This window comes from Alligator sinensis, unplaced genomic scaffold (genome assembly GCF_000455745.1).
Source record: "Alligator sinensis unplaced genomic scaffold, ASM45574v1 scaffold60_1, whole genome shotgun sequence".
Lineage (NCBI taxonomy): Eukaryota > Metazoa > Chordata > Crocodylia > Alligatoridae > Alligator > Alligator sinensis.
Genome location: NW_005841858.1, coordinates 966099 through 986562, shown reverse-complemented (window position 1 = coordinate 986562; position 20464 = coordinate 966099). Strand labels below are relative to the sequence as shown.

Here is a 20464-nt window from a genome sequence, read left to right as displayed (position 1 = left end):
TGATACTACATTCAACCAGGTTTATCTCAACCCAGTTTCAGCCATTTTCAAACTGGTTTATGTGCACTGAGCATCTGTTCTGCTACAAGTTTAAACCAGTTTCTGATCACTTCAACTGGTTTATGTGTAATATCTGTGCTTAGCCACACAGGCTTGTCTAAGGCCAAGTGAAGGGAGAGAGGCCCTGCTCAGGGGACAGATTCAGAAGGTCATGACAGATGGAGGCCACCCCATGATGAGCAGGGTTTCAGGGTCTCATCTAGACAGCATCCAGGTCTCTGAGGGCAGCCTTCCTAAAATATATAAATAGTTCAACGAAGTATGACAGTCAGGATCAGGAGTGTGCTCCGAGATCAGGTGAATCAGTGGGGAAAGATTAGTTTAGGTACCGGGGGTGCCATGGCAGTGCTCTGAGGCAAGTCCTATTAAATGCAGCTCTCAATGAATTTTACTGCATATGATTTTATGCATCCAACATCCTTTTAAATATTATACGTACAGATAAATATTCATTATATGAAATATCTAGCTTTCTGAGGCAACTTATACAAGATGACTTTATAGATAAACATGACCATGCATATTGTACCCTGTGCAAATTATTCAAATTGTCTCTCCTCTTTGTTAGAGGAAAGAAATTCCAATGACCTCCTGAAAGCAGAGAGAGACTCTAATGTCTGTATTATACCCATAACAAAGAGAGCTTTGTTCAATCAGGAATGACCCTGTCATTTACTAGAAGGCATCTTGATATTACTGGAGTGCTGTTCCACAGAATTTCTTTAAATTCAAGTCACATAGATAAAAGCTCTATATGATTATCATTAAAGATATAATTTTTGTCAGTATTTGTCTTACTCACTGACCTTTTTATGCAAACAACCCCAAAAATGCAAATACATTCCTTACATGTAATCTGTGTGCATCTCTTAAAGAATAGAATAGGAAAGAATAGCTGGGTTAGGCTACATCATCTAAACTAGGATAGCTACCTAGATTTATTAGCACTGAAGACTCCCCACCCCACACACCCCAAGCTTCTGAAAATTAAATAAGGCACTTTTAATGTACTGAAAAAAATTAGTTTTAAAATCCTTTTTCATGTGCTTACTTGCACAGATGAAGCTATGGAAAACCAATACTTCAAATTTTGTTTTATTGTAATTCAAGAACTTTTAATAATCTTTCATTTAAATATAAGAAAGGAGTTATCTCTTACACTAGCCTACAACAAACCCCACCAGTTTTAAGCCATTTTATTTTTTTTCCAGACAAGAAATAATAAAATTATAATAGTTTAGATATTGAAAAATAATACAGCAATTCTTCTGTGACCAGGAACTTAAAGCCCACAATAGATTAGAAATGTTTCTGACCCTATGGATTCCTATTTGAAATTGCTGGGTTTATCTTGTGAATCACATGTAGCAACACCTAGGTTTTAATTCAGACCAAACATAAAGTCATTGTGGCTGATTCTGAAGCACTTAGGATGAGTAGAACCTTACCGTTGGGACTGGCTGAAATAAAGATATCACAATGTATCTTATATGACTTTGGGCATGAAACTTAAATGAACCATAACAGTTATCAAATGGTTTCAAACCTGCATATAATATCATAATTTAAAATAAATGGCAGGGGTGGGGGAAGCAGATTCTGCATCTACACATTTCTTTGAGGTAAATTAATTTAAACAGTGAAGTATGAAAAAACATTCTAAACAAGTAGTTAGCATAGTTAGACATGATATTTCAAATCACCTTATCCATACCCTCATACATGACCAAGGAGTTGCACGTGATTTCAAATCACTTTCCCCATATCCTCATACCTAGGAAATATTTTAAGCAAAGATTTAGGAACTGATTTCTTAATATAGAAGATCTTTACATCAGCCCCTCCCAGATCTGAACTTCCTTCTACAGGGAATATGAAAGCAAAGGACAAAAGGTTACAAACAAATCTGTCTTGATCCCCTGGAGTGATACCTCAGACTTTGACTTGGTTCCCAAGCCTTGATTTTGGTGCCTCCCTCCCCCAACAGGTGATACAGTCTCTTGAGTAAGGCACAGTCTCTCAAATGAGACTCTTCTGTTTTACAGAAAGTAATGTGTTTAAGGTTGCTAAAGTGAGGGGACCATCAGGGCCTTAAATGGATAGCATGTATCATTCCTTCAGTGTGCTCATTTTCAAATAAAATTAGGGAAAGGAGCAATAAAACTTTGAGTTACATAGAGTAACACAGACCTGTGTCCACACACATGTTCAGTAACCAGGTTGTGGGTAATGCATGAGCTATAGTGATGCAATACCATTAATACAGCCTAAGAATATAGCATGTGTCTTTGTCTGTATACATGCATATTCCGTATAAGAATTACAGCCTGGTGTTTTAAAGTACAAGGAACTCCCTGGCGAAAACCCCCCTAGAATTATAATACAAATGCAGCTTGAATATTTGGTCAGTAATATCAAATAGACTTTGCAATATGTGTACCCATTTTAAACTCAGCAGCCACTCCCCCCACTTTTTTTTTAAATTTGAGATCTGTCTGCATAGACTGGTTTCTTTCATGAGAGTCAAGAATGTTTTTTCACGTCTCCTAATTACTTCCTTTCAAACACAATTTAAGTTTCTGTAGTCAGGTGTCAGCACATACGGGAACATACAGTAACGTGACTGTGCTGTTGACCTAAAAGATACTGTAACAAAATGGAATGCTACACAATGAGTATCCAGGAGAAAATAAACAGTGAGTCAACGGACTTAAGAAAACATTGACAAGAGTCAGTTTTCAGAGGGTAAATATGAAACTGTTGCTCAATCTGGGCTAGTTTAACATACTCTTCAGTTAAATTTAAAAATATGTAAAGATAAATTATGATTATTTTATTTATTGCATTTTTTGGCTTAAACTGTTTAATGAAAACAAATAACATTGGATTAAAAACATTTTGAAAATGTTAACCCACACTTTCAAACCAAACATGCAGGTGATGCTAATTGCCCAGAAATACTTATTACCATGTTGGAACTTTTTTTTTTCAAGTTCTTCTGAACTTCAAGGCTAAGTAGTCATTCAAAAAGCCCGAGCCTAAATTGAGTCAGTCTTTGCAGGTAGTCTAACCTGCATTGACTGAACCAGCAAGCAAGTGAACAGACATTAACTTTTGATTCTGGAAATGCAGGCACATGCCTTCAGTGGTTCAGGCAAACCTACTGCACTTTCCCAGCCACTGGGGCTGGGGTGTTGCTTGAGGCAGCCCAGGAGCAATGGCCAGATTGGGGGGAGGGAGGGGAGAAAAATGGCCCAAATCCAGGTGGGGACATGCACAGAGGGATCACAACAGTGGCAGCTCCATCCTAGATGTGAGCCCCGCTGAGCAGAGGGACCCAGGCTGGTGGGGAGGGGAGGATGGAGAGGGGCTCAAGTATGTTGGTGCTAGCCCAGCTGAGCCAAGCCGAGTATGCAGCCCAGGGAGCAGCTCCTGCCTGGCGGCCCCTTCTACCTGCTACAGAGTGGCACCCAGGCTGGCCCTGATCCCTGCAGCAGTGCACATGGTGGAGCTTGCCCCCTCAGCCCCAAGTGCTGTTATCTGTATCCCCTGAGCCACTGGGTGTTGAGCTGAGTGTGTACTGCTGACTCTTCCCCTACCCACCACTGCCAATGGTGGTGCAGCACAGCTCTGTATACCAGCTGCCAGGCACAGGGTTCTACCCCTAGGGTTTCCCCACCGCTGACACCGTCAGGGAGAGTTGCTTTGGCTGTACTGGTAGGCACTGCCTGTGCAACCAAACTGCAGTTGGCTGCCGGGCAGGCAGATGGCAGCGGCAGTAGCAAGGAAGCCATAGGGGTAATGCCCCGCATTTAGTACACAGGGCTGTGCTGCACCCATGGCTTCCCTGCCACTGCCATCTGCCTGCCCGGTGGCCTACTGCAGTTCGGCGGTGAAAGCATGTTGCCTACCAATATGGCAGCGTGTGGCCCCCCTGACAGCAGCGGGGTGGGGAAGCCATAGTGGTAGAACTCTGTGCCTGGTACACAGGGCTGTGCTGCACCGCTGCCACCGAGTAGGGGAAGAATCAGCAGTATGCTCCCAGCTTGGCACCCCGTGGCCCATGGGATGCAGGTAATAGCGCTTGGGGCTGAGGGGCGAGCCTGTGCCACACATGCCGCTGAGGGGGCTGAGGCTGGCCTGGGCACTGCTCTCCAGTGGGTAGAAAGGGCCACCGGGCAGAAGCTGCTCCCTCAGCTGCATACTCAGCTTGGCTCTGCCCCAGGATAGCACCGACATACTCAAGCCTCTTCCCTGCCCCCCTCCAACTTGGATTCCTCTGCTCGATGGGGCTCACTTTCAAGATGGAGTCGTTGCCACCACAATCCCTCTGTGCATGTCCCCACCTGGGCTTCGGGCCATTTCATTCTCTTCTCTGTCCCTGGTCTGGCCTTTGATCCTGGGCTGCCCCATGTGAAACCCCAGCCCTGGCAGCTGGGAAGGCAAAGTGGGATCACCTCCTGGCTGGGAGGGAGGCTCTGGGGATCCCAGGCTGTGCTGAGCCACAAGCAGTGGGGAAAAGCCAGGCAGACCTTGGCTCAGGTCCATGCCGGTAGGACAGGAGAGAGAGTGGGGAATTAAACCCCATTCTGTCCCCTGTTAGCTTGAGACTGCTTCAGGGGCTGTCCATGCCCCCCCCCACCGCAACACTGACATGGGGGTTAAATGCCTGACAGCAGCTGCTCTGCCCCAGCCAAGTGGACCCCAGCTCAGGACCCCCAGGGGAGGGGAGGGGGAATAAACCCCCTCGCTGCCTCCTTTGCCTCAGGGGGCCATGCCGGGCTGGTGTCTGGCCATGCCCTCACCCCTGCTCTGGCAAGAAAGCAGAAGGGCAAGGACAGCCCTGTTCTCTGGAGCAGACAGCACACCCCAGTCCAGGGCTAAAAAGCATGCTGGGATGCTGGGGGACCGTGATTTAACTTGAACCAGGAAGGGGTTTGGGGCATAAGTTCCATAAACCAGTCTGACCTAAAATCAGTTAAGTTTGATACTAAGTTCAGCCACATTTATCTTTAACCCATTTCAGCCATTTTGAAACTGATTTATGTGCACTGAGCTTCTGTTCTGTTATAGATATAAACCGGTTTCTGATCACTTAAACCAGTTTGTATGTGATTTCTGTCCCTAGCTCAACTGAACAGTTAAAGAGCATATTTTAATATACCTCTGAAAATAGTTGGTAAACCTTCAGGTTCATAGATTTGCTAGTCATACCTAATAGCAAACCTTAGATAAGTGTACCATAAGAACGTATTATTTTAACATATTTGCAAAACCTAGCATGTTTACAATCCTGGTGAATTTGCTAAATTTATAGATACCCACCCCTTTCTGTTCTCCATTGCCAAACTCCTTTGTATGCAAAAAATGCTCAAAATGCTTAATTAACTGATGCTTAATTCATTATGAAGGCTTGTTATGAAGTCCAAACAATTATCAGGACATAATGAGACCAGCTCTTTATCATGTCTCTTCCCTTTTTACCCACTCACTCCAGGTCACAAAAGAAAACAATTCTTCTACAGTCTATTTTGGAGGTATGATGGCAAGAAAATCTTTGGGAAATCTAACAAGCATAAAGATCTCTCTCAGAAAAAAGACCTGTTTAAGCCACACTCTGATGCCTGCAAAATTTTGATAGGACTGTGATGATTCAAACTCAGGCTTTCCAAGTATTTACAGAAATATGAACCAAATCATGGGGCTCCTTTCATCAAGGGATAGGGATCCCTATTTAATAGGGATTAAAAGAAGAAAATTTGTGACAGGTAAAATTGATTTATAAAAGGTAGAGTGACAAATAAGAGACAATTATTTAGAGGTTGAAAGCAGTAGGCTCAATCTGTGTGTTTGCAAGAGCTGACTAACTTGATTTCATTTTAAGAGAAGATGACAAGCTGAGTTGATGAGGGGAGAACAGGATATTGTGTCCAGTTTGGGTACTGCACTTCAAGAAAGATATGGAAAAATCAGAAAGAATCTAGCAAAAAGCAATAAAAATGAGGCCTAAAAAAAACACAATTCATGAAGAAAAGCTAAACAAGGAATATTTAGTTTGGGGAGAGAACTGAGGGGAGATTTGATAACAAATATCAAATATCTGAAGGATGGTTATATGGAGGATTAAGATATCCTGTTCTCTGCAGCCAGAGACCAGGCTAAGGAGTAATGGTTTCAAATTGCAGCAAGAGAGCTTTAGGTTGTACATTAGAACTTTCTTACTATAGAGCCTCTACACATGCAGGTATAGGTGCAATCAAATCTGATGCGCCTCCTGCCATGCTACACATGCCTTATTGCTGGTGCAAGGGGAGCCCAGGGAGGCTATGAATACCCATTCTTGAATATTTTTAAAAGCAGGGTAGACAGAAACATGATTAGGATGGTCAAGGATGATCCTGCCTTGAGCAGGGGAGTTGGACTAGATGGCTTCCTGAGTCCCTTCCAGCTGTATTTTTTTGTTTGAATTCCCTCCCATATTTCCATTATTTACTCACTACAACTGTAAACTCCATGATGCTTTAAGTTTTCTAGTTCTCTAGGATTCAAAATGTATGGCATTGTATACAACAGCCCTCTTCTTTAAAACAATGGAAAGAGAAACCTGTTTATATTATTTCTGAAAGAAGTTACCCTGGCAGGAAAAATGCAAACACTGTGATCTCATTTGAAATGCCATATGTGAGAGATCTAAAGCTCTTATCCTGCAGACTGACACAAGTTTATGCACTGCAAATAGTTTAACTAAAGTCACTGAAAAGCCAGATGAAACAAAAGACTTGAGGGACATCTGGTGAGATGATTTTTTTACTTCTCTTTTCAAACACTGTGACCTTTCAGAGCGAGAAAGAAGCCATTTCCCTTTCCTTACCACTTTATCTTAGTATATATATTATCCAAATATGTTTACCTGTAAAGAAACACTACAGTCCAAATTTTAAGTCTGAGCTAGTATGAGTGAGTGAATGTCATAAATTCTGAAAGATACAAAATAACCTCCACTCACATTGAATTTAACGGGTTTAGATGAGCTCCATATTTCTTAAATCTGGGCCTCAAATAGGATTAACATTATTTAGACGAGTGCCTTTCATGATTTCTTTTTAACTTTCTTATACTAATCACTTCATTACTATGTTACTCACTGCAGTATTAAATTTAAGTAGATTTAAAAAGTTTTAAATTTTATTTCTAGTATTTGCAATTACTGTAAGATTCTTAAAAGTTGAAGTTTGATATAAAGAGATTCATAGTACAGTTGGACTTTGGTAAGGAGAATTGAGAATCAAATACTAAAACTGGTCTGGATGAAACCCAGGTTTAAGGATATGGTGCTGAGTCAGGAACAGAAAGTGAAGAGATAGTGACTGAATTTCCAAATGTCATTCAGAAGAGCACATTCAGCAAATTTTTGAGCTAGGTACAAAGGGAATGGGTGATTAGCTCTAATTTCAAGTTGCACAATGAAGCTAATACTGCTTGCATATGAGAGTGTCTATACATGTGCTTCAATGAGTTCTAATTGGAATGCGTCGGAGCAGACTCTGCTCCGTGTACTAATTAGAATGCTCTAGCATCACCTTAGCATCACAGGCATAAGCCCCCTTGGGTTTAAAAAGGGCTGCTGCGGTACTTGAACTAAAGCTTGTCAAATGAGCTTTAGTTAGTTGCCTGCGGCCATTTATAAATGTGGGGGGCTTAATACATGTGAAGCTTCTGTGTTATCATTAGAATGGCTCTCCAAGAACCCGTCGTAATTAAAACTCTCCCCCCCCACCCCGAGCACATGTATAGGCACCTTAAGTATTCAAATTCATATTGTAAATGCACATAAAGCCTCCTCCTAAACTATGTAAGTAGTGAAGAAGAAAGAAAGATATTGTTTAAATGCAAAAACAAGATAGCAATTTATACATTTCCAAGTCTATCGTAAATACATTAATCATCTTTCCTGTTGGTGGTCTCAGAATACAAAAGGACAAATCTTTTGCTGATTTAATTATACTCTAAGAAGTACTGAGATTGAATAGATATTAACAAGCACAAAATTTGACCCAACAACTGAAGAATTAACAGACAATTTTATACACAAGTACATTTGTATGTGCGCTATTCAAAAGGATATCATTCCTTAAGTACCCATTAGTTCCAGGACAAACAGTTTGCTGAAAATGCACAGTATTCTCTGGTTTTGGTTGCCTTAAATGGTCTATTTTGCATAACATATTTCTAAGCATATGAAGTTTTTCTTCCATTAAAAAATCATTTAATACCTTAATGTAAAGATTAATCTGTATTTTACCATGTACAAAAATTATTTCTTTTAAGTTAAAATTTTGAATTTGTTTAGCAGCACACTTTGCCCCACACAAAGCTGTATTTAAAACCTAAACTGTTACAACTGAGGGAACAATAAATCCTGCTAACATACCAAAACACTATGTTATCTAATATAAAAGTCATCATCTCAACTTCTGTTTCTAATCAACAGAAAAAAAATAGTGTCGTTGTTAATTATTTAAAAAGTCACTGAATTAAAATGAAAGACAATAAAGTATAATTTGATATGTTCTTTTCCTAACACACAAACATCAAATGTTTCATGCTTGTAACTGGAAGCTATTTGGTTCTGCAAATGGCTAGTTCTCATCCCAAAACCAAATAAAGATGCTTCCTGCTAAAGGCCATTTCTACAGGAGAATCCCCAGTCTCCTGTTAGAAACTAGGTGTACATATGTGTTCATTCAATTTCTCCTGACAGAAATGTGCCTCCACATGTAAGAAACTCCTTTGCAAGAATGAACACCTTATGCTGCTAGACTCCTCCAGGAGCAGAGGATCATGGAGACTGGAAGGAGAGAGCAGCTGGGCAATGCTCCCTGTGCTTCCCCAGACCAGAGTGAGCCAGGTCTGAAAAGGGTGCAGGGAGTTTTCCCCTACTTCTGCATTTGCCCTTAGGGACTGGGAGGAATGGAGCTGCTGCTGCTCCTCCCCATGTCTTCCCCAGGCCATGATCACCCCAGTCCAGGGAAGGCACAATGAGCATGGGAAAGGGGGGCGGAGGGGCTGCAGGCTGAATGCCTGTACTGCTCTTTTTCCTTAAAAGATTTCTAATGGTGGAAACTTCTAAAAAATGTCCATCTCTAGAAGTGAACACCTGTTCATACCCAGTCATGGAATGCAATGCACAGAGCACTAAGTTTTTCCTAGCTGAGATCCCTCCTAGGCATAATTTAATGCCAATTCATATACAACTTTTTGAGAAGTTTCCACCATTAGAAATCTTTAACTATATATAGTTATTTACAATACACTTACTTTTTGCTTGCTTCACAGACATCAGAAATATTGGAGAAAAGGTGATGGCTTTCTGTTTTAGTCATTGTGAAACTCAGTTCTTTGGAATTTTTAAACATCCGGATCAGAATCTCCAAACTCAGCAAGTATGAATGTTCAGAAGATATTACTTCAAATATAGCCTGCATAGTAGAAAAAAAAATGCTCGCTGTCACCAGGTTTTTCAGGGAAGGTTTGCCTTGTAGATATGGAAGAAGAAGCAGCAGGTGCTACCCAGCCGGGGAAGGGTGGAGCACGAGATGGAGCTGGGAGTGACTCATAAAGGGGGCCCAGGGAGGGAGGGCAGCTCCCACCACTCTGTGCACCCCCAGGGGAGGCATGGGGGGACACCTGCCCCCCTGGATTTGCCCATGGGGCAAGGGCAGGCTGGTGCCAGGTGGTGCCAGGTTCTTCCTGGCGGGTGCTATGGGTAAGGGCTGCACTCAGTGCAGGTGGCAGCAGTGCTGGGAGAGGGGGATTCATTGTAGCCCCCCGCTCCCAGCACCACTGCTGCCATCCACCACGAGCACAGCCCTGGCCCTAGCCCCCTCATTGGAAAGAGCCTGGCACCCCCCCCTGCCATAGGTCCCCCTTACCCTGAACACAGATCTGCTGACCATGTGCCTCCTATGTCTCCTCTGGGGGTGCATGCAGCAGCAGGACCCCCCCCACCACCAGGCCCCCTGGATGAGCTGCTTGTGGCTCCATCCCATGCCCCACCTTGCCCTGGCTGGGCAGTGCCTGCCCCTGCCACTGCCCTAGCCCCACTCCCTCCCTCACTGGGGACCTTGATCTGCCCCCGCCCCCCGACCCCTTCCCTCCCCCTGGCCCTTCCCTCTTTTCAGGATTCCAGCTTTTGTCTTAAGACTCATTCTTGCTCCTTCTAAAAATCTCTGTGGCCTTTGCAATGCAGAGCTGCTGCCAATGTACCAAAAGACTGGAGGAGGTTTGTTCTCTCCTCCAGACAGTCACCTTGGGACTTACCTATAGAGCTAACCTATAGAGCTAACAGCCTATAGAGTTAACCTATAGAGCTAATAGCCAAAAAAGAGGGATGTGACCAGGGATATCAGGAGCCACATAAGAACTCCATTATGCAACATATTACTTGAAAAATCGCACGCTTTAAAGCAAGGAGACATACAAAGATAATGAATGATGTGCTAAATCCCTGTCTGCTTTAACATTTAGCCCTCAAAGTCTATGGAACATGGCCAAATCTTAGCTTTAGCCTCAATATGGCAGCACAGTTACCTGCTCATGAAGCTAATGTAGGGGGGGCAGAGAGGTGTCTGAACACACCATTCAGGCTTTGGTTTCTTTTGTCTGTTACTAGTTTTCCTGCTGCACCCCAGGTACACTGCATTTCCCCCAGGTCCACCCACAAAGAAAGGATTTGCTGAAAAATAACTGTGGTGGTCCATGAGTAATTTGTTCCATAATTGCACTTTTGTACTGAAAGGAAACATAAATATGAGCCCTTGTCTTTACTACATTATTTGGAAGGTTCTTTGTTTCCAATTTTAATGAGTACCCTCATGGGCTTCTTTCAGTTTGAGAACAGCAAGGTCATGCTGATGGATTTGGGGGTGTGGGGGGTGGGCAGGAAATCAGACAATCATTTTGCTTTTAGTTGCTTGTGTGATAAATATGAAGTACAAATTGGATTAGGAATGAGTTAGAGTATTATTCCTCCTACTATAGCCCCAAAACACTTCAAAAGACTAAAACAACAAGTCAAGAAAATCTTGGATTGAGTAGACAGCAGTAACATGAAAACAGAGAAGGACTGTTTCTATTTACCAGTACCACTGTATATGCAAGTTAGAAGACTGTTTAACTGAATGACAGTCTGAAATGTAGTTATATATATTGCTTTGTATCAACATGAACAGATGTATGAAGCTTATTCACTGATGAATGCTTCAAGGAAATCTTAAGAAACCAGGTCTATTCTGCAGTTGTGTGTGTGGTGTTGCTGAAATACATACATTCAAGGTTAGAATTTGATGGCAATTTGAAAGAAAAGGAAGAAAATGTACTAAAAGCTTTCCTTCTTAGATCAGCCTATTTATAGACCTATTTTCTTTGAGCAAAACATTCACAAAGGTTTAGCATAGTAACCTGAGTTACAGTAAGCAGTGCTTGTGAATATTTGTTATTTTATTCTTTTAAGCCTCACCTAAAAAAGTGGAAAATGAGTTTTCCCCAAATTTTCATAATGGTGATGAGTTAGTTTGTTACTTGAATTTCTATCCTGTTTAAAATAAACGGCGCACATGGAGAATATCATACCAATGTCATGCACCAGCATCAATTCTTCCTATGATTTATTCTTTTTCCATTACCAGAACCTGCCCTCCGTTGGATAATAGCATTGGCCAATTTAAGATTTTAAACTTGAAAGACACCTCAAGGACTTGATCTCTCTAAGGAAGTGCAAGTTGATGGGACTTCAGGGGGCCATGAATACGACTCCCAAGGGACTGAAGTAGAATAAAAGAAGGCTCAGTCTCTCTTCCCCCTACTTTGTCAAAAGTGAAAACAGACAAGACGTACAGCGCAAGTGGCCATGAAAATGAAAACCAGCAAATGGATCCTGGTTTTTTTTTTGGACAATTACATGTCTGTAGAGATGCTTGTTATTCATCAAGAAAACACTGATATCCTCCAGAAAGCAAATAAGAAACCCACAGTGATGGGTGAGTCAAAGGAGAAAATGGGCTTTATACTAATTTCCTATGTTGACATTACAGAAAAATGACCCACATTCTCAACTAGAAGTGGGGAAGGGGTATCATATAAATAAACTAGTTGCAGCTAATTCTAGGCTTGCCATGGCGGAGAGAAGAACAGCTTTCGGGCTGACTGATGATGACCACTAAATGGCCACCCACCACTGAGAATTCACTGGAACACAGCATACCTCAACCAGCCAGAGCAGGCAGAGGGTCACAGGCTGCATATGCAGGATATCCAGAATGGTTTTGCAGCCCCTTGCTAAGGGAGAAAATTTAACCTAGTCTATTGGGCAGCAGACAATAGAACTAGGACACAATGAACAGTACAGGCAGGGAATAAACAAAATATCAAATTAAGGATACTGTATAATACTAAATAAGCAAGAATGGAGAATTCTTTAATGAGTACCTCTTGCCTCTTCCTTTCTTCCTGGCTGATTGTTTGAGACAATCCATTCCTTTTAACCTAAAAGACAAATTTTATTTTTTTTAATATTTGCTTGTAAAGAACAATTTTTCTTTTAAAATTATACAAAATTATATCCAGAACAGTTCTAACAAACAATGATTCAAGTTTTGGGCTAGGCATTTAGTAGCCTCATTTTCATCCTAGTTGTTAGAAAATCTTGGCCACTTCAAAAACACAGCATTTGATTAAAAAATTAACAAAACAAAAATGAAACATACCATACTACCACCACCATACTACCACCACCAAAATAGTACACATACACACACCAATTTTCCCTTCTCCACCCCCCCCTACCGCTCCCCCCACCCCCTCCAAAAAAACGCCATAGAACCCATGACATCAAATTTGACTGATTGGTAGACCCAAATATTTTTAAGTTAAAATTTCACCCCACTACATGCACAAAGACTACTACAGCTAAGCCATATGGGCTAAGTACAGACATTCAAAAAGCCCAAGCCTGAATTGATTCAATCTTTGCAGGTTAGTTTAATCTGTGTAGACTGAACTAGCAAGGAAGTGAACAGACATTCACTTTTGATTCCAGAAATGCAGCCGCATGTCTGCAGTGGCAGGTGCTACAGTGAGCCCTCCCTTCTCTTCTGCAGTCGTTGGAAGGCTAGAGGGAAGCTGAGCTGAGGGGAGGGGGGGGAGGGGCATGACCAGGCCCCAGCAGGCCTGAGTATGATTGGGGAGGGGTTTAAACTCTGACCTTGGTCTTTAAACTCTGACCTTGGTCTGCCGGGACTCCAGCTGGAGTGTGCCTGGAGAGAGAGGGGGGAAGAAGCCCTTGCCTGGCTTTGGTGGAGGGGAGGGCAGAGGAAGAAGCATAGCCAGAACCTGGCCCCTGGCCAGATGCCAGCCCAGCATGGCCCCCTAAGGCGAAATAGGCAGGGAGTGGGCTTATTCCTCCCCTCTCCCCCCGAGGGATCCCATCCACTGTCTGCATGGCCAGAACAGAGCAGCCCCTGTCAGGGTCCCCCCGCCTCACCAGTGCAGCAGCAGGGACATGGCCAGACACTGGCTGGCATGGCCCTCTGAGGTAAAGTGGGCAGGGAGGGGGTTTATTCCTCCCTCCCTCCCCTCTCTATAAACCAATTTGACCTCAATTAGTTAAGTTTGATACTATATTCAACCAGGTTCATCTTAAACCAGTTTCAGCCATTTTGAAACTAGTTTATGTGCACTGAACTTCTGTTCTGTTACAGGTTTAAACTAGTTTCTGATCACTTAAACCAGTTTGTGTGTAACTTCTGTCCCTAGCCCTAGAATCAGGATACTGTCACCTTGAAAGGGACTTTACATGACACCCATAGGCTTTGTGCAAACAAATATTTGTTGTGCAAATCTTTTTTTATTATTATTAAAGTACTCATTTTGAACATGCAGTTTACTTTAGTTCACTTTTTGAGGCCTGCCTGAAAATGTGTACTAAAACATTTTGAAATGTGAAATATATTAAACCAATACCATCTTTCAGTGAGATTGTACATTAATTAAAAAATGATACTGGATGAACCCTGTATGTATTTGTGGTAAGTACAACACCATTTATCACCCGAGACCAATATTAGCTTTATGATTTCATCACCAGAGATCTAACCTCTTGCCCACTGAAGCCCTGAACCCACATTGTTCTGTCTTCGTCCTAGACAAATCACAATCCTGACTCAGTCTATCCCACTCCATTCTACCTCTCTAAGCCCTACCCCTGCATGTTTGACACTATTCACTCCATCCGTTCTTCTAAGTCTTCTTGATACCTCAAGGGTCTAGGGTTAGTCATCATCAGAAGCAATTTCTTTCTGCCCTTCACCTACCCTGCAGAATTAAAAAGATTTAGAAGTGAAATAACTTACAAACTACTGCTTGCCTGGTTTAGAGGACAAATATTAATGCAAATAATATCAAAAACAGCACCATGGTGTTATGCTGCATATAAGTAATTAAGTACTGTGTATTCAAATGAGTAAAAATTCAAATTTTAGTCAGAAGAAGACACAGAATTAAAATGCAGAACATCTGAGAGAGATGAAGAAGATACAGACTTATTTTAGTCACTAATGAAGACACAGATGAAGAAGATACAGAATGTTAATGTTGATTATCTAAATATAAAAAACATATAGTAACCAACCACCTTTTATTAGAAACCTATTTTCTATTTGGATTAATTGAGCTAATAAATTAAAATAATTGATCTGTTATTTTTACAAACAAGAAATTATCTGGACCAAGAAAGAAATTAACCATCTTATATTCCTTCCCTGCTAGGACCTGGTGTAAATAGTATGCAAGTAACTCTCTTTTTTTTATTCTTCTGTTACTTCCTGTGATAATGGGCCATATTATTTACTTCACCAGAGGTGGTCTACTGAATTTCATAAACATTCCAGACTCATGCCAGAAGGTGCATGAAGCCAGAGACTCAACTTGTTTTCTAATGTAAGAAGACTGAATGTAAAACTTGGAAAGTTAAAATGCACAAGCTTGGTCTTAACCTCTGTCAAGGATTTCTTGTCTAAAAGTTAAGTCTATAAAACCATTTCAAACATGAATTTTGGATCTACTAAAGACAGTAACTCAAAGTGCTATTTTTTTCAACTTTAGAAAAAAACATGAAAATTGAACATTCAAAGCAGAAAAACCCCCAAACAAATCTGTGAAGGAGTCTCAGGGAGTTCTGACAATGACCCTTGGTTTATGGAATTTGTTTTAACTCTGTACAGTAGAGGCATAATGATACGTTTCCCTCCAGAGGTGTAGATAAGATTAATCAATACAGAGCTAAAAAGGTTTTTTCTCTCGGCTAAAATACATATGCAAAGATGAATAACCTCTTGCAAGAAAGAAGGGACCCCTTTTGTGGACACCTGTCTCAGAGAGTGGAAGAGAGATACACAGCATCTTGAAGGCATACAGAGAGAGAGTAGGAGACTGGAATATGGAAGACATAAAAATTACCATGGTGTATTACATGGCAGGATGTATAGTTTTTAGCTACAAATGAAAGGTAGTCATGACTGACTAACCTCATCTCCTTCTATGACCAGGTCACTTACACCTAAATAAGGGAGATGAGGTTGACATAATTTACTTGGACTTTAAGAAGGCTTTTGACTTGGGGTCCCATGAGGCTCTCAAGGTAAAACTAGGGGACTATGGGCTCAACAATTCAATGGTCAGATGGGCGGAAAACTGGCTGCAGGGTTGGACCCAGAGAGGACTAACGGATGGATCTGTGTCGACCTGGCAGAAGGTAGCCAATGGGGTCCCCTAGGGTTCAGTACTTGGACCAGTGCTTTTCAACATCTTCACCAATGATCTGGATGTGTGGGTGAAAAGCACACCAACAAAGTTTGCCAATGATAGTAAGCTGTCGAGGAGTGTGGCCATGCATCAGGGTAGGCTGACAATCCAGGCAGACCTAGACAGATTAGTTAGATGGGCAGACCAGAACCAGGTGCTGTTCAACACTAAGAAGTGTAAAGTGCTCCATCTGAGAAGGAAAAATCCTCAACCAACACAGGCTCAGTAGTGCAACACTAGCTAGCAGCATGTCAAAAGGGACCTGGGGGGTCATAATTTGCCATAAAATGCATATAAGCTGCCAGTGAGATGCCACAGTTAGCAGAGCAAAAAATATGCTGGCATGCATCAGCCGATGCATCTCAAGCAAAACTAAGGAAGTTATTCTCCTCCTCTACTCAGCATCGGTGAGGCCGCAGCTGAAGCACTCCGTCCATTTCTGGGCGCCGCACTTCAAGAAAAATGTGGAGAAGCACAAGAGAATCCAGAGATGACTGTATGATTAGAGGCCTGAAGAGCAAGCCATACGAGGAAAGGCTAACAGATATGTGACTGTTCAGCCTACAAGAGAAGACTTTGTGCGGTTTGGTGGCAGTTTACAAATATATCAGGGTGAGCATCAGGGGCTAGGTGAACAACTATTCAACAAAGTGCCCCAGGGGAAAACCAGGAGCAGCGGTCATAAACTTCTAGCATTTTCAGACTAGATATGAGGAAAAACTTCTTCACGGTTCATGTGACCAGACTCTGGAATAGACTCCCAGCAGGGGCGGTCTTCAAAAGGAGACTGAACGCACACCTTGCTGGGGTTATTTGACCCCAGCAGTCTTGCCTGCCCAGAGCAGGGGGGCTGGAACTCGATGATCTCACGAGGTCCTTTCCAGTCCTAAACTTCTGTGAATCTGTGATCATGTGTCTCAGTTGTATGGGGATCATAGGGACAGCCTTTAGGGAGAAAAAGTCCAGATATGTGAGGACAGCATCACTGTGAGTAGATCAATACTAAGTATAAAGACAATGGGCATGTCTACATGAGCAATTAAGATGCATGAATTAACTTTGGGGTTTATTGCTCCACAGTTTATTGGTCCCAGGCATGCCATTTGAACATGCACCAGGGTGCAATATGCTCCAGAGTGCTGACTGGGGCACTAGGGTGTTTCACTGTGGGGCTAATTGGCAGGCAGCCCTCCCTCCCTCCTCCCCCCAAAGTCCCAGTCAGCCAGGGCAGCATCTACACGTCCGCTGCTACAAAAGTTTTTACTCTGCAGCAGGATAGTACTTGTATTTACACTGTATTAAAGGACAGTGCTTTAAAGTATTTACAAGTACTATCCTGCTAGGGAGTAAATTAGTATACTGCAGCCTAATAGGGGCACATGTGTAGATGTGTGATGCTTACTGCACAGCCAATTAGTTAACTGTGTGGTAAGCATCTCATGTAGATGCACACTGACTGTATATTTGAAGAAATGAAGGAAACATCTGAAGTGAAAACTGCATCAGCCACAGGACCTGAATTCCTGGATTCCTGGGTCCTGGAATCAGGAAGGAAGGTCTGCTTATAAAATGTACTTGAACGCTAAACACAATTGTATACACCTCCAAAGACGCATTTTAATTTTAATTTTGAAAAAGCAACTCTTTAAAGATGAAAATCCTAAGTGTTTGTTTTTGCTGTAAAGGGCCAAGCTGAATCTCTATCTAAACAGGAAGCTGAGGCTGATCTGTGACCAACAGCAAAATGGAGTATGCACCCCTTTTCTGAATTAACACTTTAAGGCTAATAAAGTACAGTACTAGGAAATGTGATGGTGCTTTTATTTTGAATGCTGTTGAAGGTTTTCTAAAAATATTCAGACACAGGAAATACCTATGAATGTATCCGAGAGATCTCAATGCTTCCTGTTAATACAAGTGACTGTAAGTTTCCAGTGAAGTTGTTATAACAATCACAGCATTCATTTTCCAAAAACTGCAGTTGTCAGCCATGATAATTTTTTTGCTAATTATGGCTAAGTGATTATTGCTGGTGAATGGCCCAATCCAATAGCATAAAAATGGGTGGACAAGAGGGCATAAGCCCCAGGCACAGCCTAAGTATGTGTGTGAGGTGTAGGGTGGGTGCCTAACCTCTCTTCCCCCAACCCTGCATCCTGCTGTGGATGCTCTATCAGCAAGGAGGGCAGAGCAGCAGCACTGACACGCTGTGCCCTGGGCAGGAATGTCACAGAGTGCAGAAGCAGGGGTCACAGATTCACTGCTTTGCCGGAAGATGTCACCTCCTTTTATTGCCATTGATATTAGGTGCTTAAAAGGTTGCTCAACATATGTCACCACCTTTTTTGACGCTGACATCTCACCCTGCAGAAGCCAACCTGGCCATTGCTCTTGCACCACCACTGTCCAGGGTACAGAACTAGCCAGTTACACCTCTAGCCTGGTCTTGCACTCACTGGGCACATCCATATATGCAGGCATATGTGCTTGCAGCAGCTCAAATAGCAGTGGCACAAATTTATGCCAGAGATTTGCGCCTCAACAGATGTGTCTGAACATGCTCTTTGGTGTGGGGCAAGTTGTGCCACTTGGGGCAAACAGACTCTGCGCAGCTCCTCCCAGATCTGCAGCTAGTATAAAAAGCTGTCCTGGTGAGCAACTCAGGGCTACTTGCTCTCAGGAGCTTCTGAGGCCCACCCACTTGACATATGGGGACATTAGCTCCCTGTGCCAGCTGGACTGCTGCAGCAGTCCTGACCTAGAGTTGCCCCAGCAACCCCTACTCACTTCAGCAATCTGGCAGTGGGGGATCCAGCCTGGCTGTGACTTCCTGCCATCTGCGACAGCATCCGCCCCCTTGGACCTGCAGCCCCTGTCTGCACACTTGTCAGACTTGGATGGGGACTGAATGGCCTCCTAGACTGTGGCATGAGCACTGCAGCAGAGTTGGTGAGGCTGGGTATAGAGGGCATGTAGGGTGTGTGGGTGGGGAAGATGTGGGGGATGTGGGGTGTGTAGGTGGGTGTGGAAGGGATGTGGACAGTGTGGGGTTTGTGTGGGGTATGTGGGGGGATTTTTGTGTGGGGTATGTGGGGGGATGCCACAAGCCCACCACCCCCACTCCCTTTAGTGCACAGCTCCCAGCACTGGCAGCAGCAGCCAGCTGAGCCCCTGCGGCCATGGCTTACTGCAGGGACAGCCCCACGGTGGTGCGGTGCAACCTGACCCAGAGTCTGTACATGGCAAAAGGATCCATCCTGGCCCAGCCTAGCCTGCCCCACTAGCCCGTGGCTTTGAACAGAACCAGGATAGTTCCTGCTACCACCCATGGCTCCTGTCCACCCATCGGGCCTGGCCAGGTCCTGCTTCCAAGTGCCCTGTGCACCATCGGGCTGGGCCAGCTCCATGGAGGCAGGGCTCAACCCAGCCCAATGCGTAGACCCTGGGTGTGGTGCCGGGAGCCAAGGTGACAACAAGAGCAACCCAGTTCTGCCCAAAGGCACATGACACCGGGCCAGACCAGGCCAGGCCCGGCCCACACTATGTGGCACAGGTGATGTTGGGTCTAAGGCAGCCAGGGGCCATGCTGCACTGTGGGTGGGTGGGGCTCTGCCAGCAGTGGGCCCTGAGCACTCCACAGCCACTGCTGCAGGGGGGTTGTACATCATGTGGATGGAGGCAGGAGACCCACCCCTCCCAGCAGTCCCTTCCCCACACAGTCCCCCCACACAAGCAGTCCCCCCCCCCCCCACCCCCTTCCCCCCCCCCACCTGCACACTGTTCCTCTCACCTGACACCCACAGTCCCCCCACACACAATCCCCCTCACCCCCACCCCCATGTCCCTATTTATTGGGGTCAGTGCCTGGGTCCAGGTCACCGCTGCAGCCTTACCCCAATCGTGTTTGTCCCAGGATGCTGAGGCAGCATACTGGGGTAGCAGGGCAAGGGGGCAGGCATACAGATACTCTGACCAGGTGCCAGAGTGTCTCTCTGGAGGACCCAGACTCTGGTTACTTCAGGGCATGCTCTAGGAGGGTACCCTTCCCCACTTTTTTTCAGCGGGTTTTTTTTTTTGATACTGGGATTTCCCTATCAAATTTAGAGTCCACTGGGAACTAAAAAAACATTTTTTGTTCCCAGTGTGCCTCTTACAGTGTCTCAAACTGCTTTGAGATACCACAAGAGGCATGTGTGCGCTCATCTGGATGCGCCCACTAATATTAATGGCAAAACTTCAACTGACTTCAGTTTGAATTAGGACTGGGCCCAAGAGAGTACAGAACTATTCTCAGTGAACGAGCTGAAGAATTCAGTTCTCACTTGTAGCGAGGCAAGAATATTTTTGCTCCAATAGTCCAGAAATGATGAGTCATTTTACTTGTTAGTGTCTCAATCACACACATTGGCAGATCAAATATATAGCTTCACCATCAACATTGAGGACAATTGGATGCTTCACTGAAAGTATTCTAGGCTGCTCATTATGGAAGTACTTATTTTTTACAGAAAGGAGGAGCTATCCAGGACAAATTTCAATCTTTCCC

General features: G+C 43.6%; 1 protein-coding gene across 2 annotated transcripts in view; it reads right to left on the bottom strand.

The window, feature by feature from the left end:
- Positions 1-20464, bottom strand: part of ARHGEF26 (Rho guanine nucleotide exchange factor 26) — a 148233-nt gene that overhangs the window by 108978 nt on the left and 18791 nt on the right. For both annotated transcript variants that reach the window (XM_025214791.1, XM_025214793.1), the window contains exons 4-5: positions 12547-12603; positions 9379-9539 (exon numbers count right to left, since the gene is read on the bottom strand). In XM_025214791.1, the coding sequence (XP_025070576.1) occupies positions 9379-9539; positions 12547-12603 (218 nt within the window). The remainder of the gene's footprint in view (positions 1-9378; positions 9540-12546; positions 12604-20464) is intronic.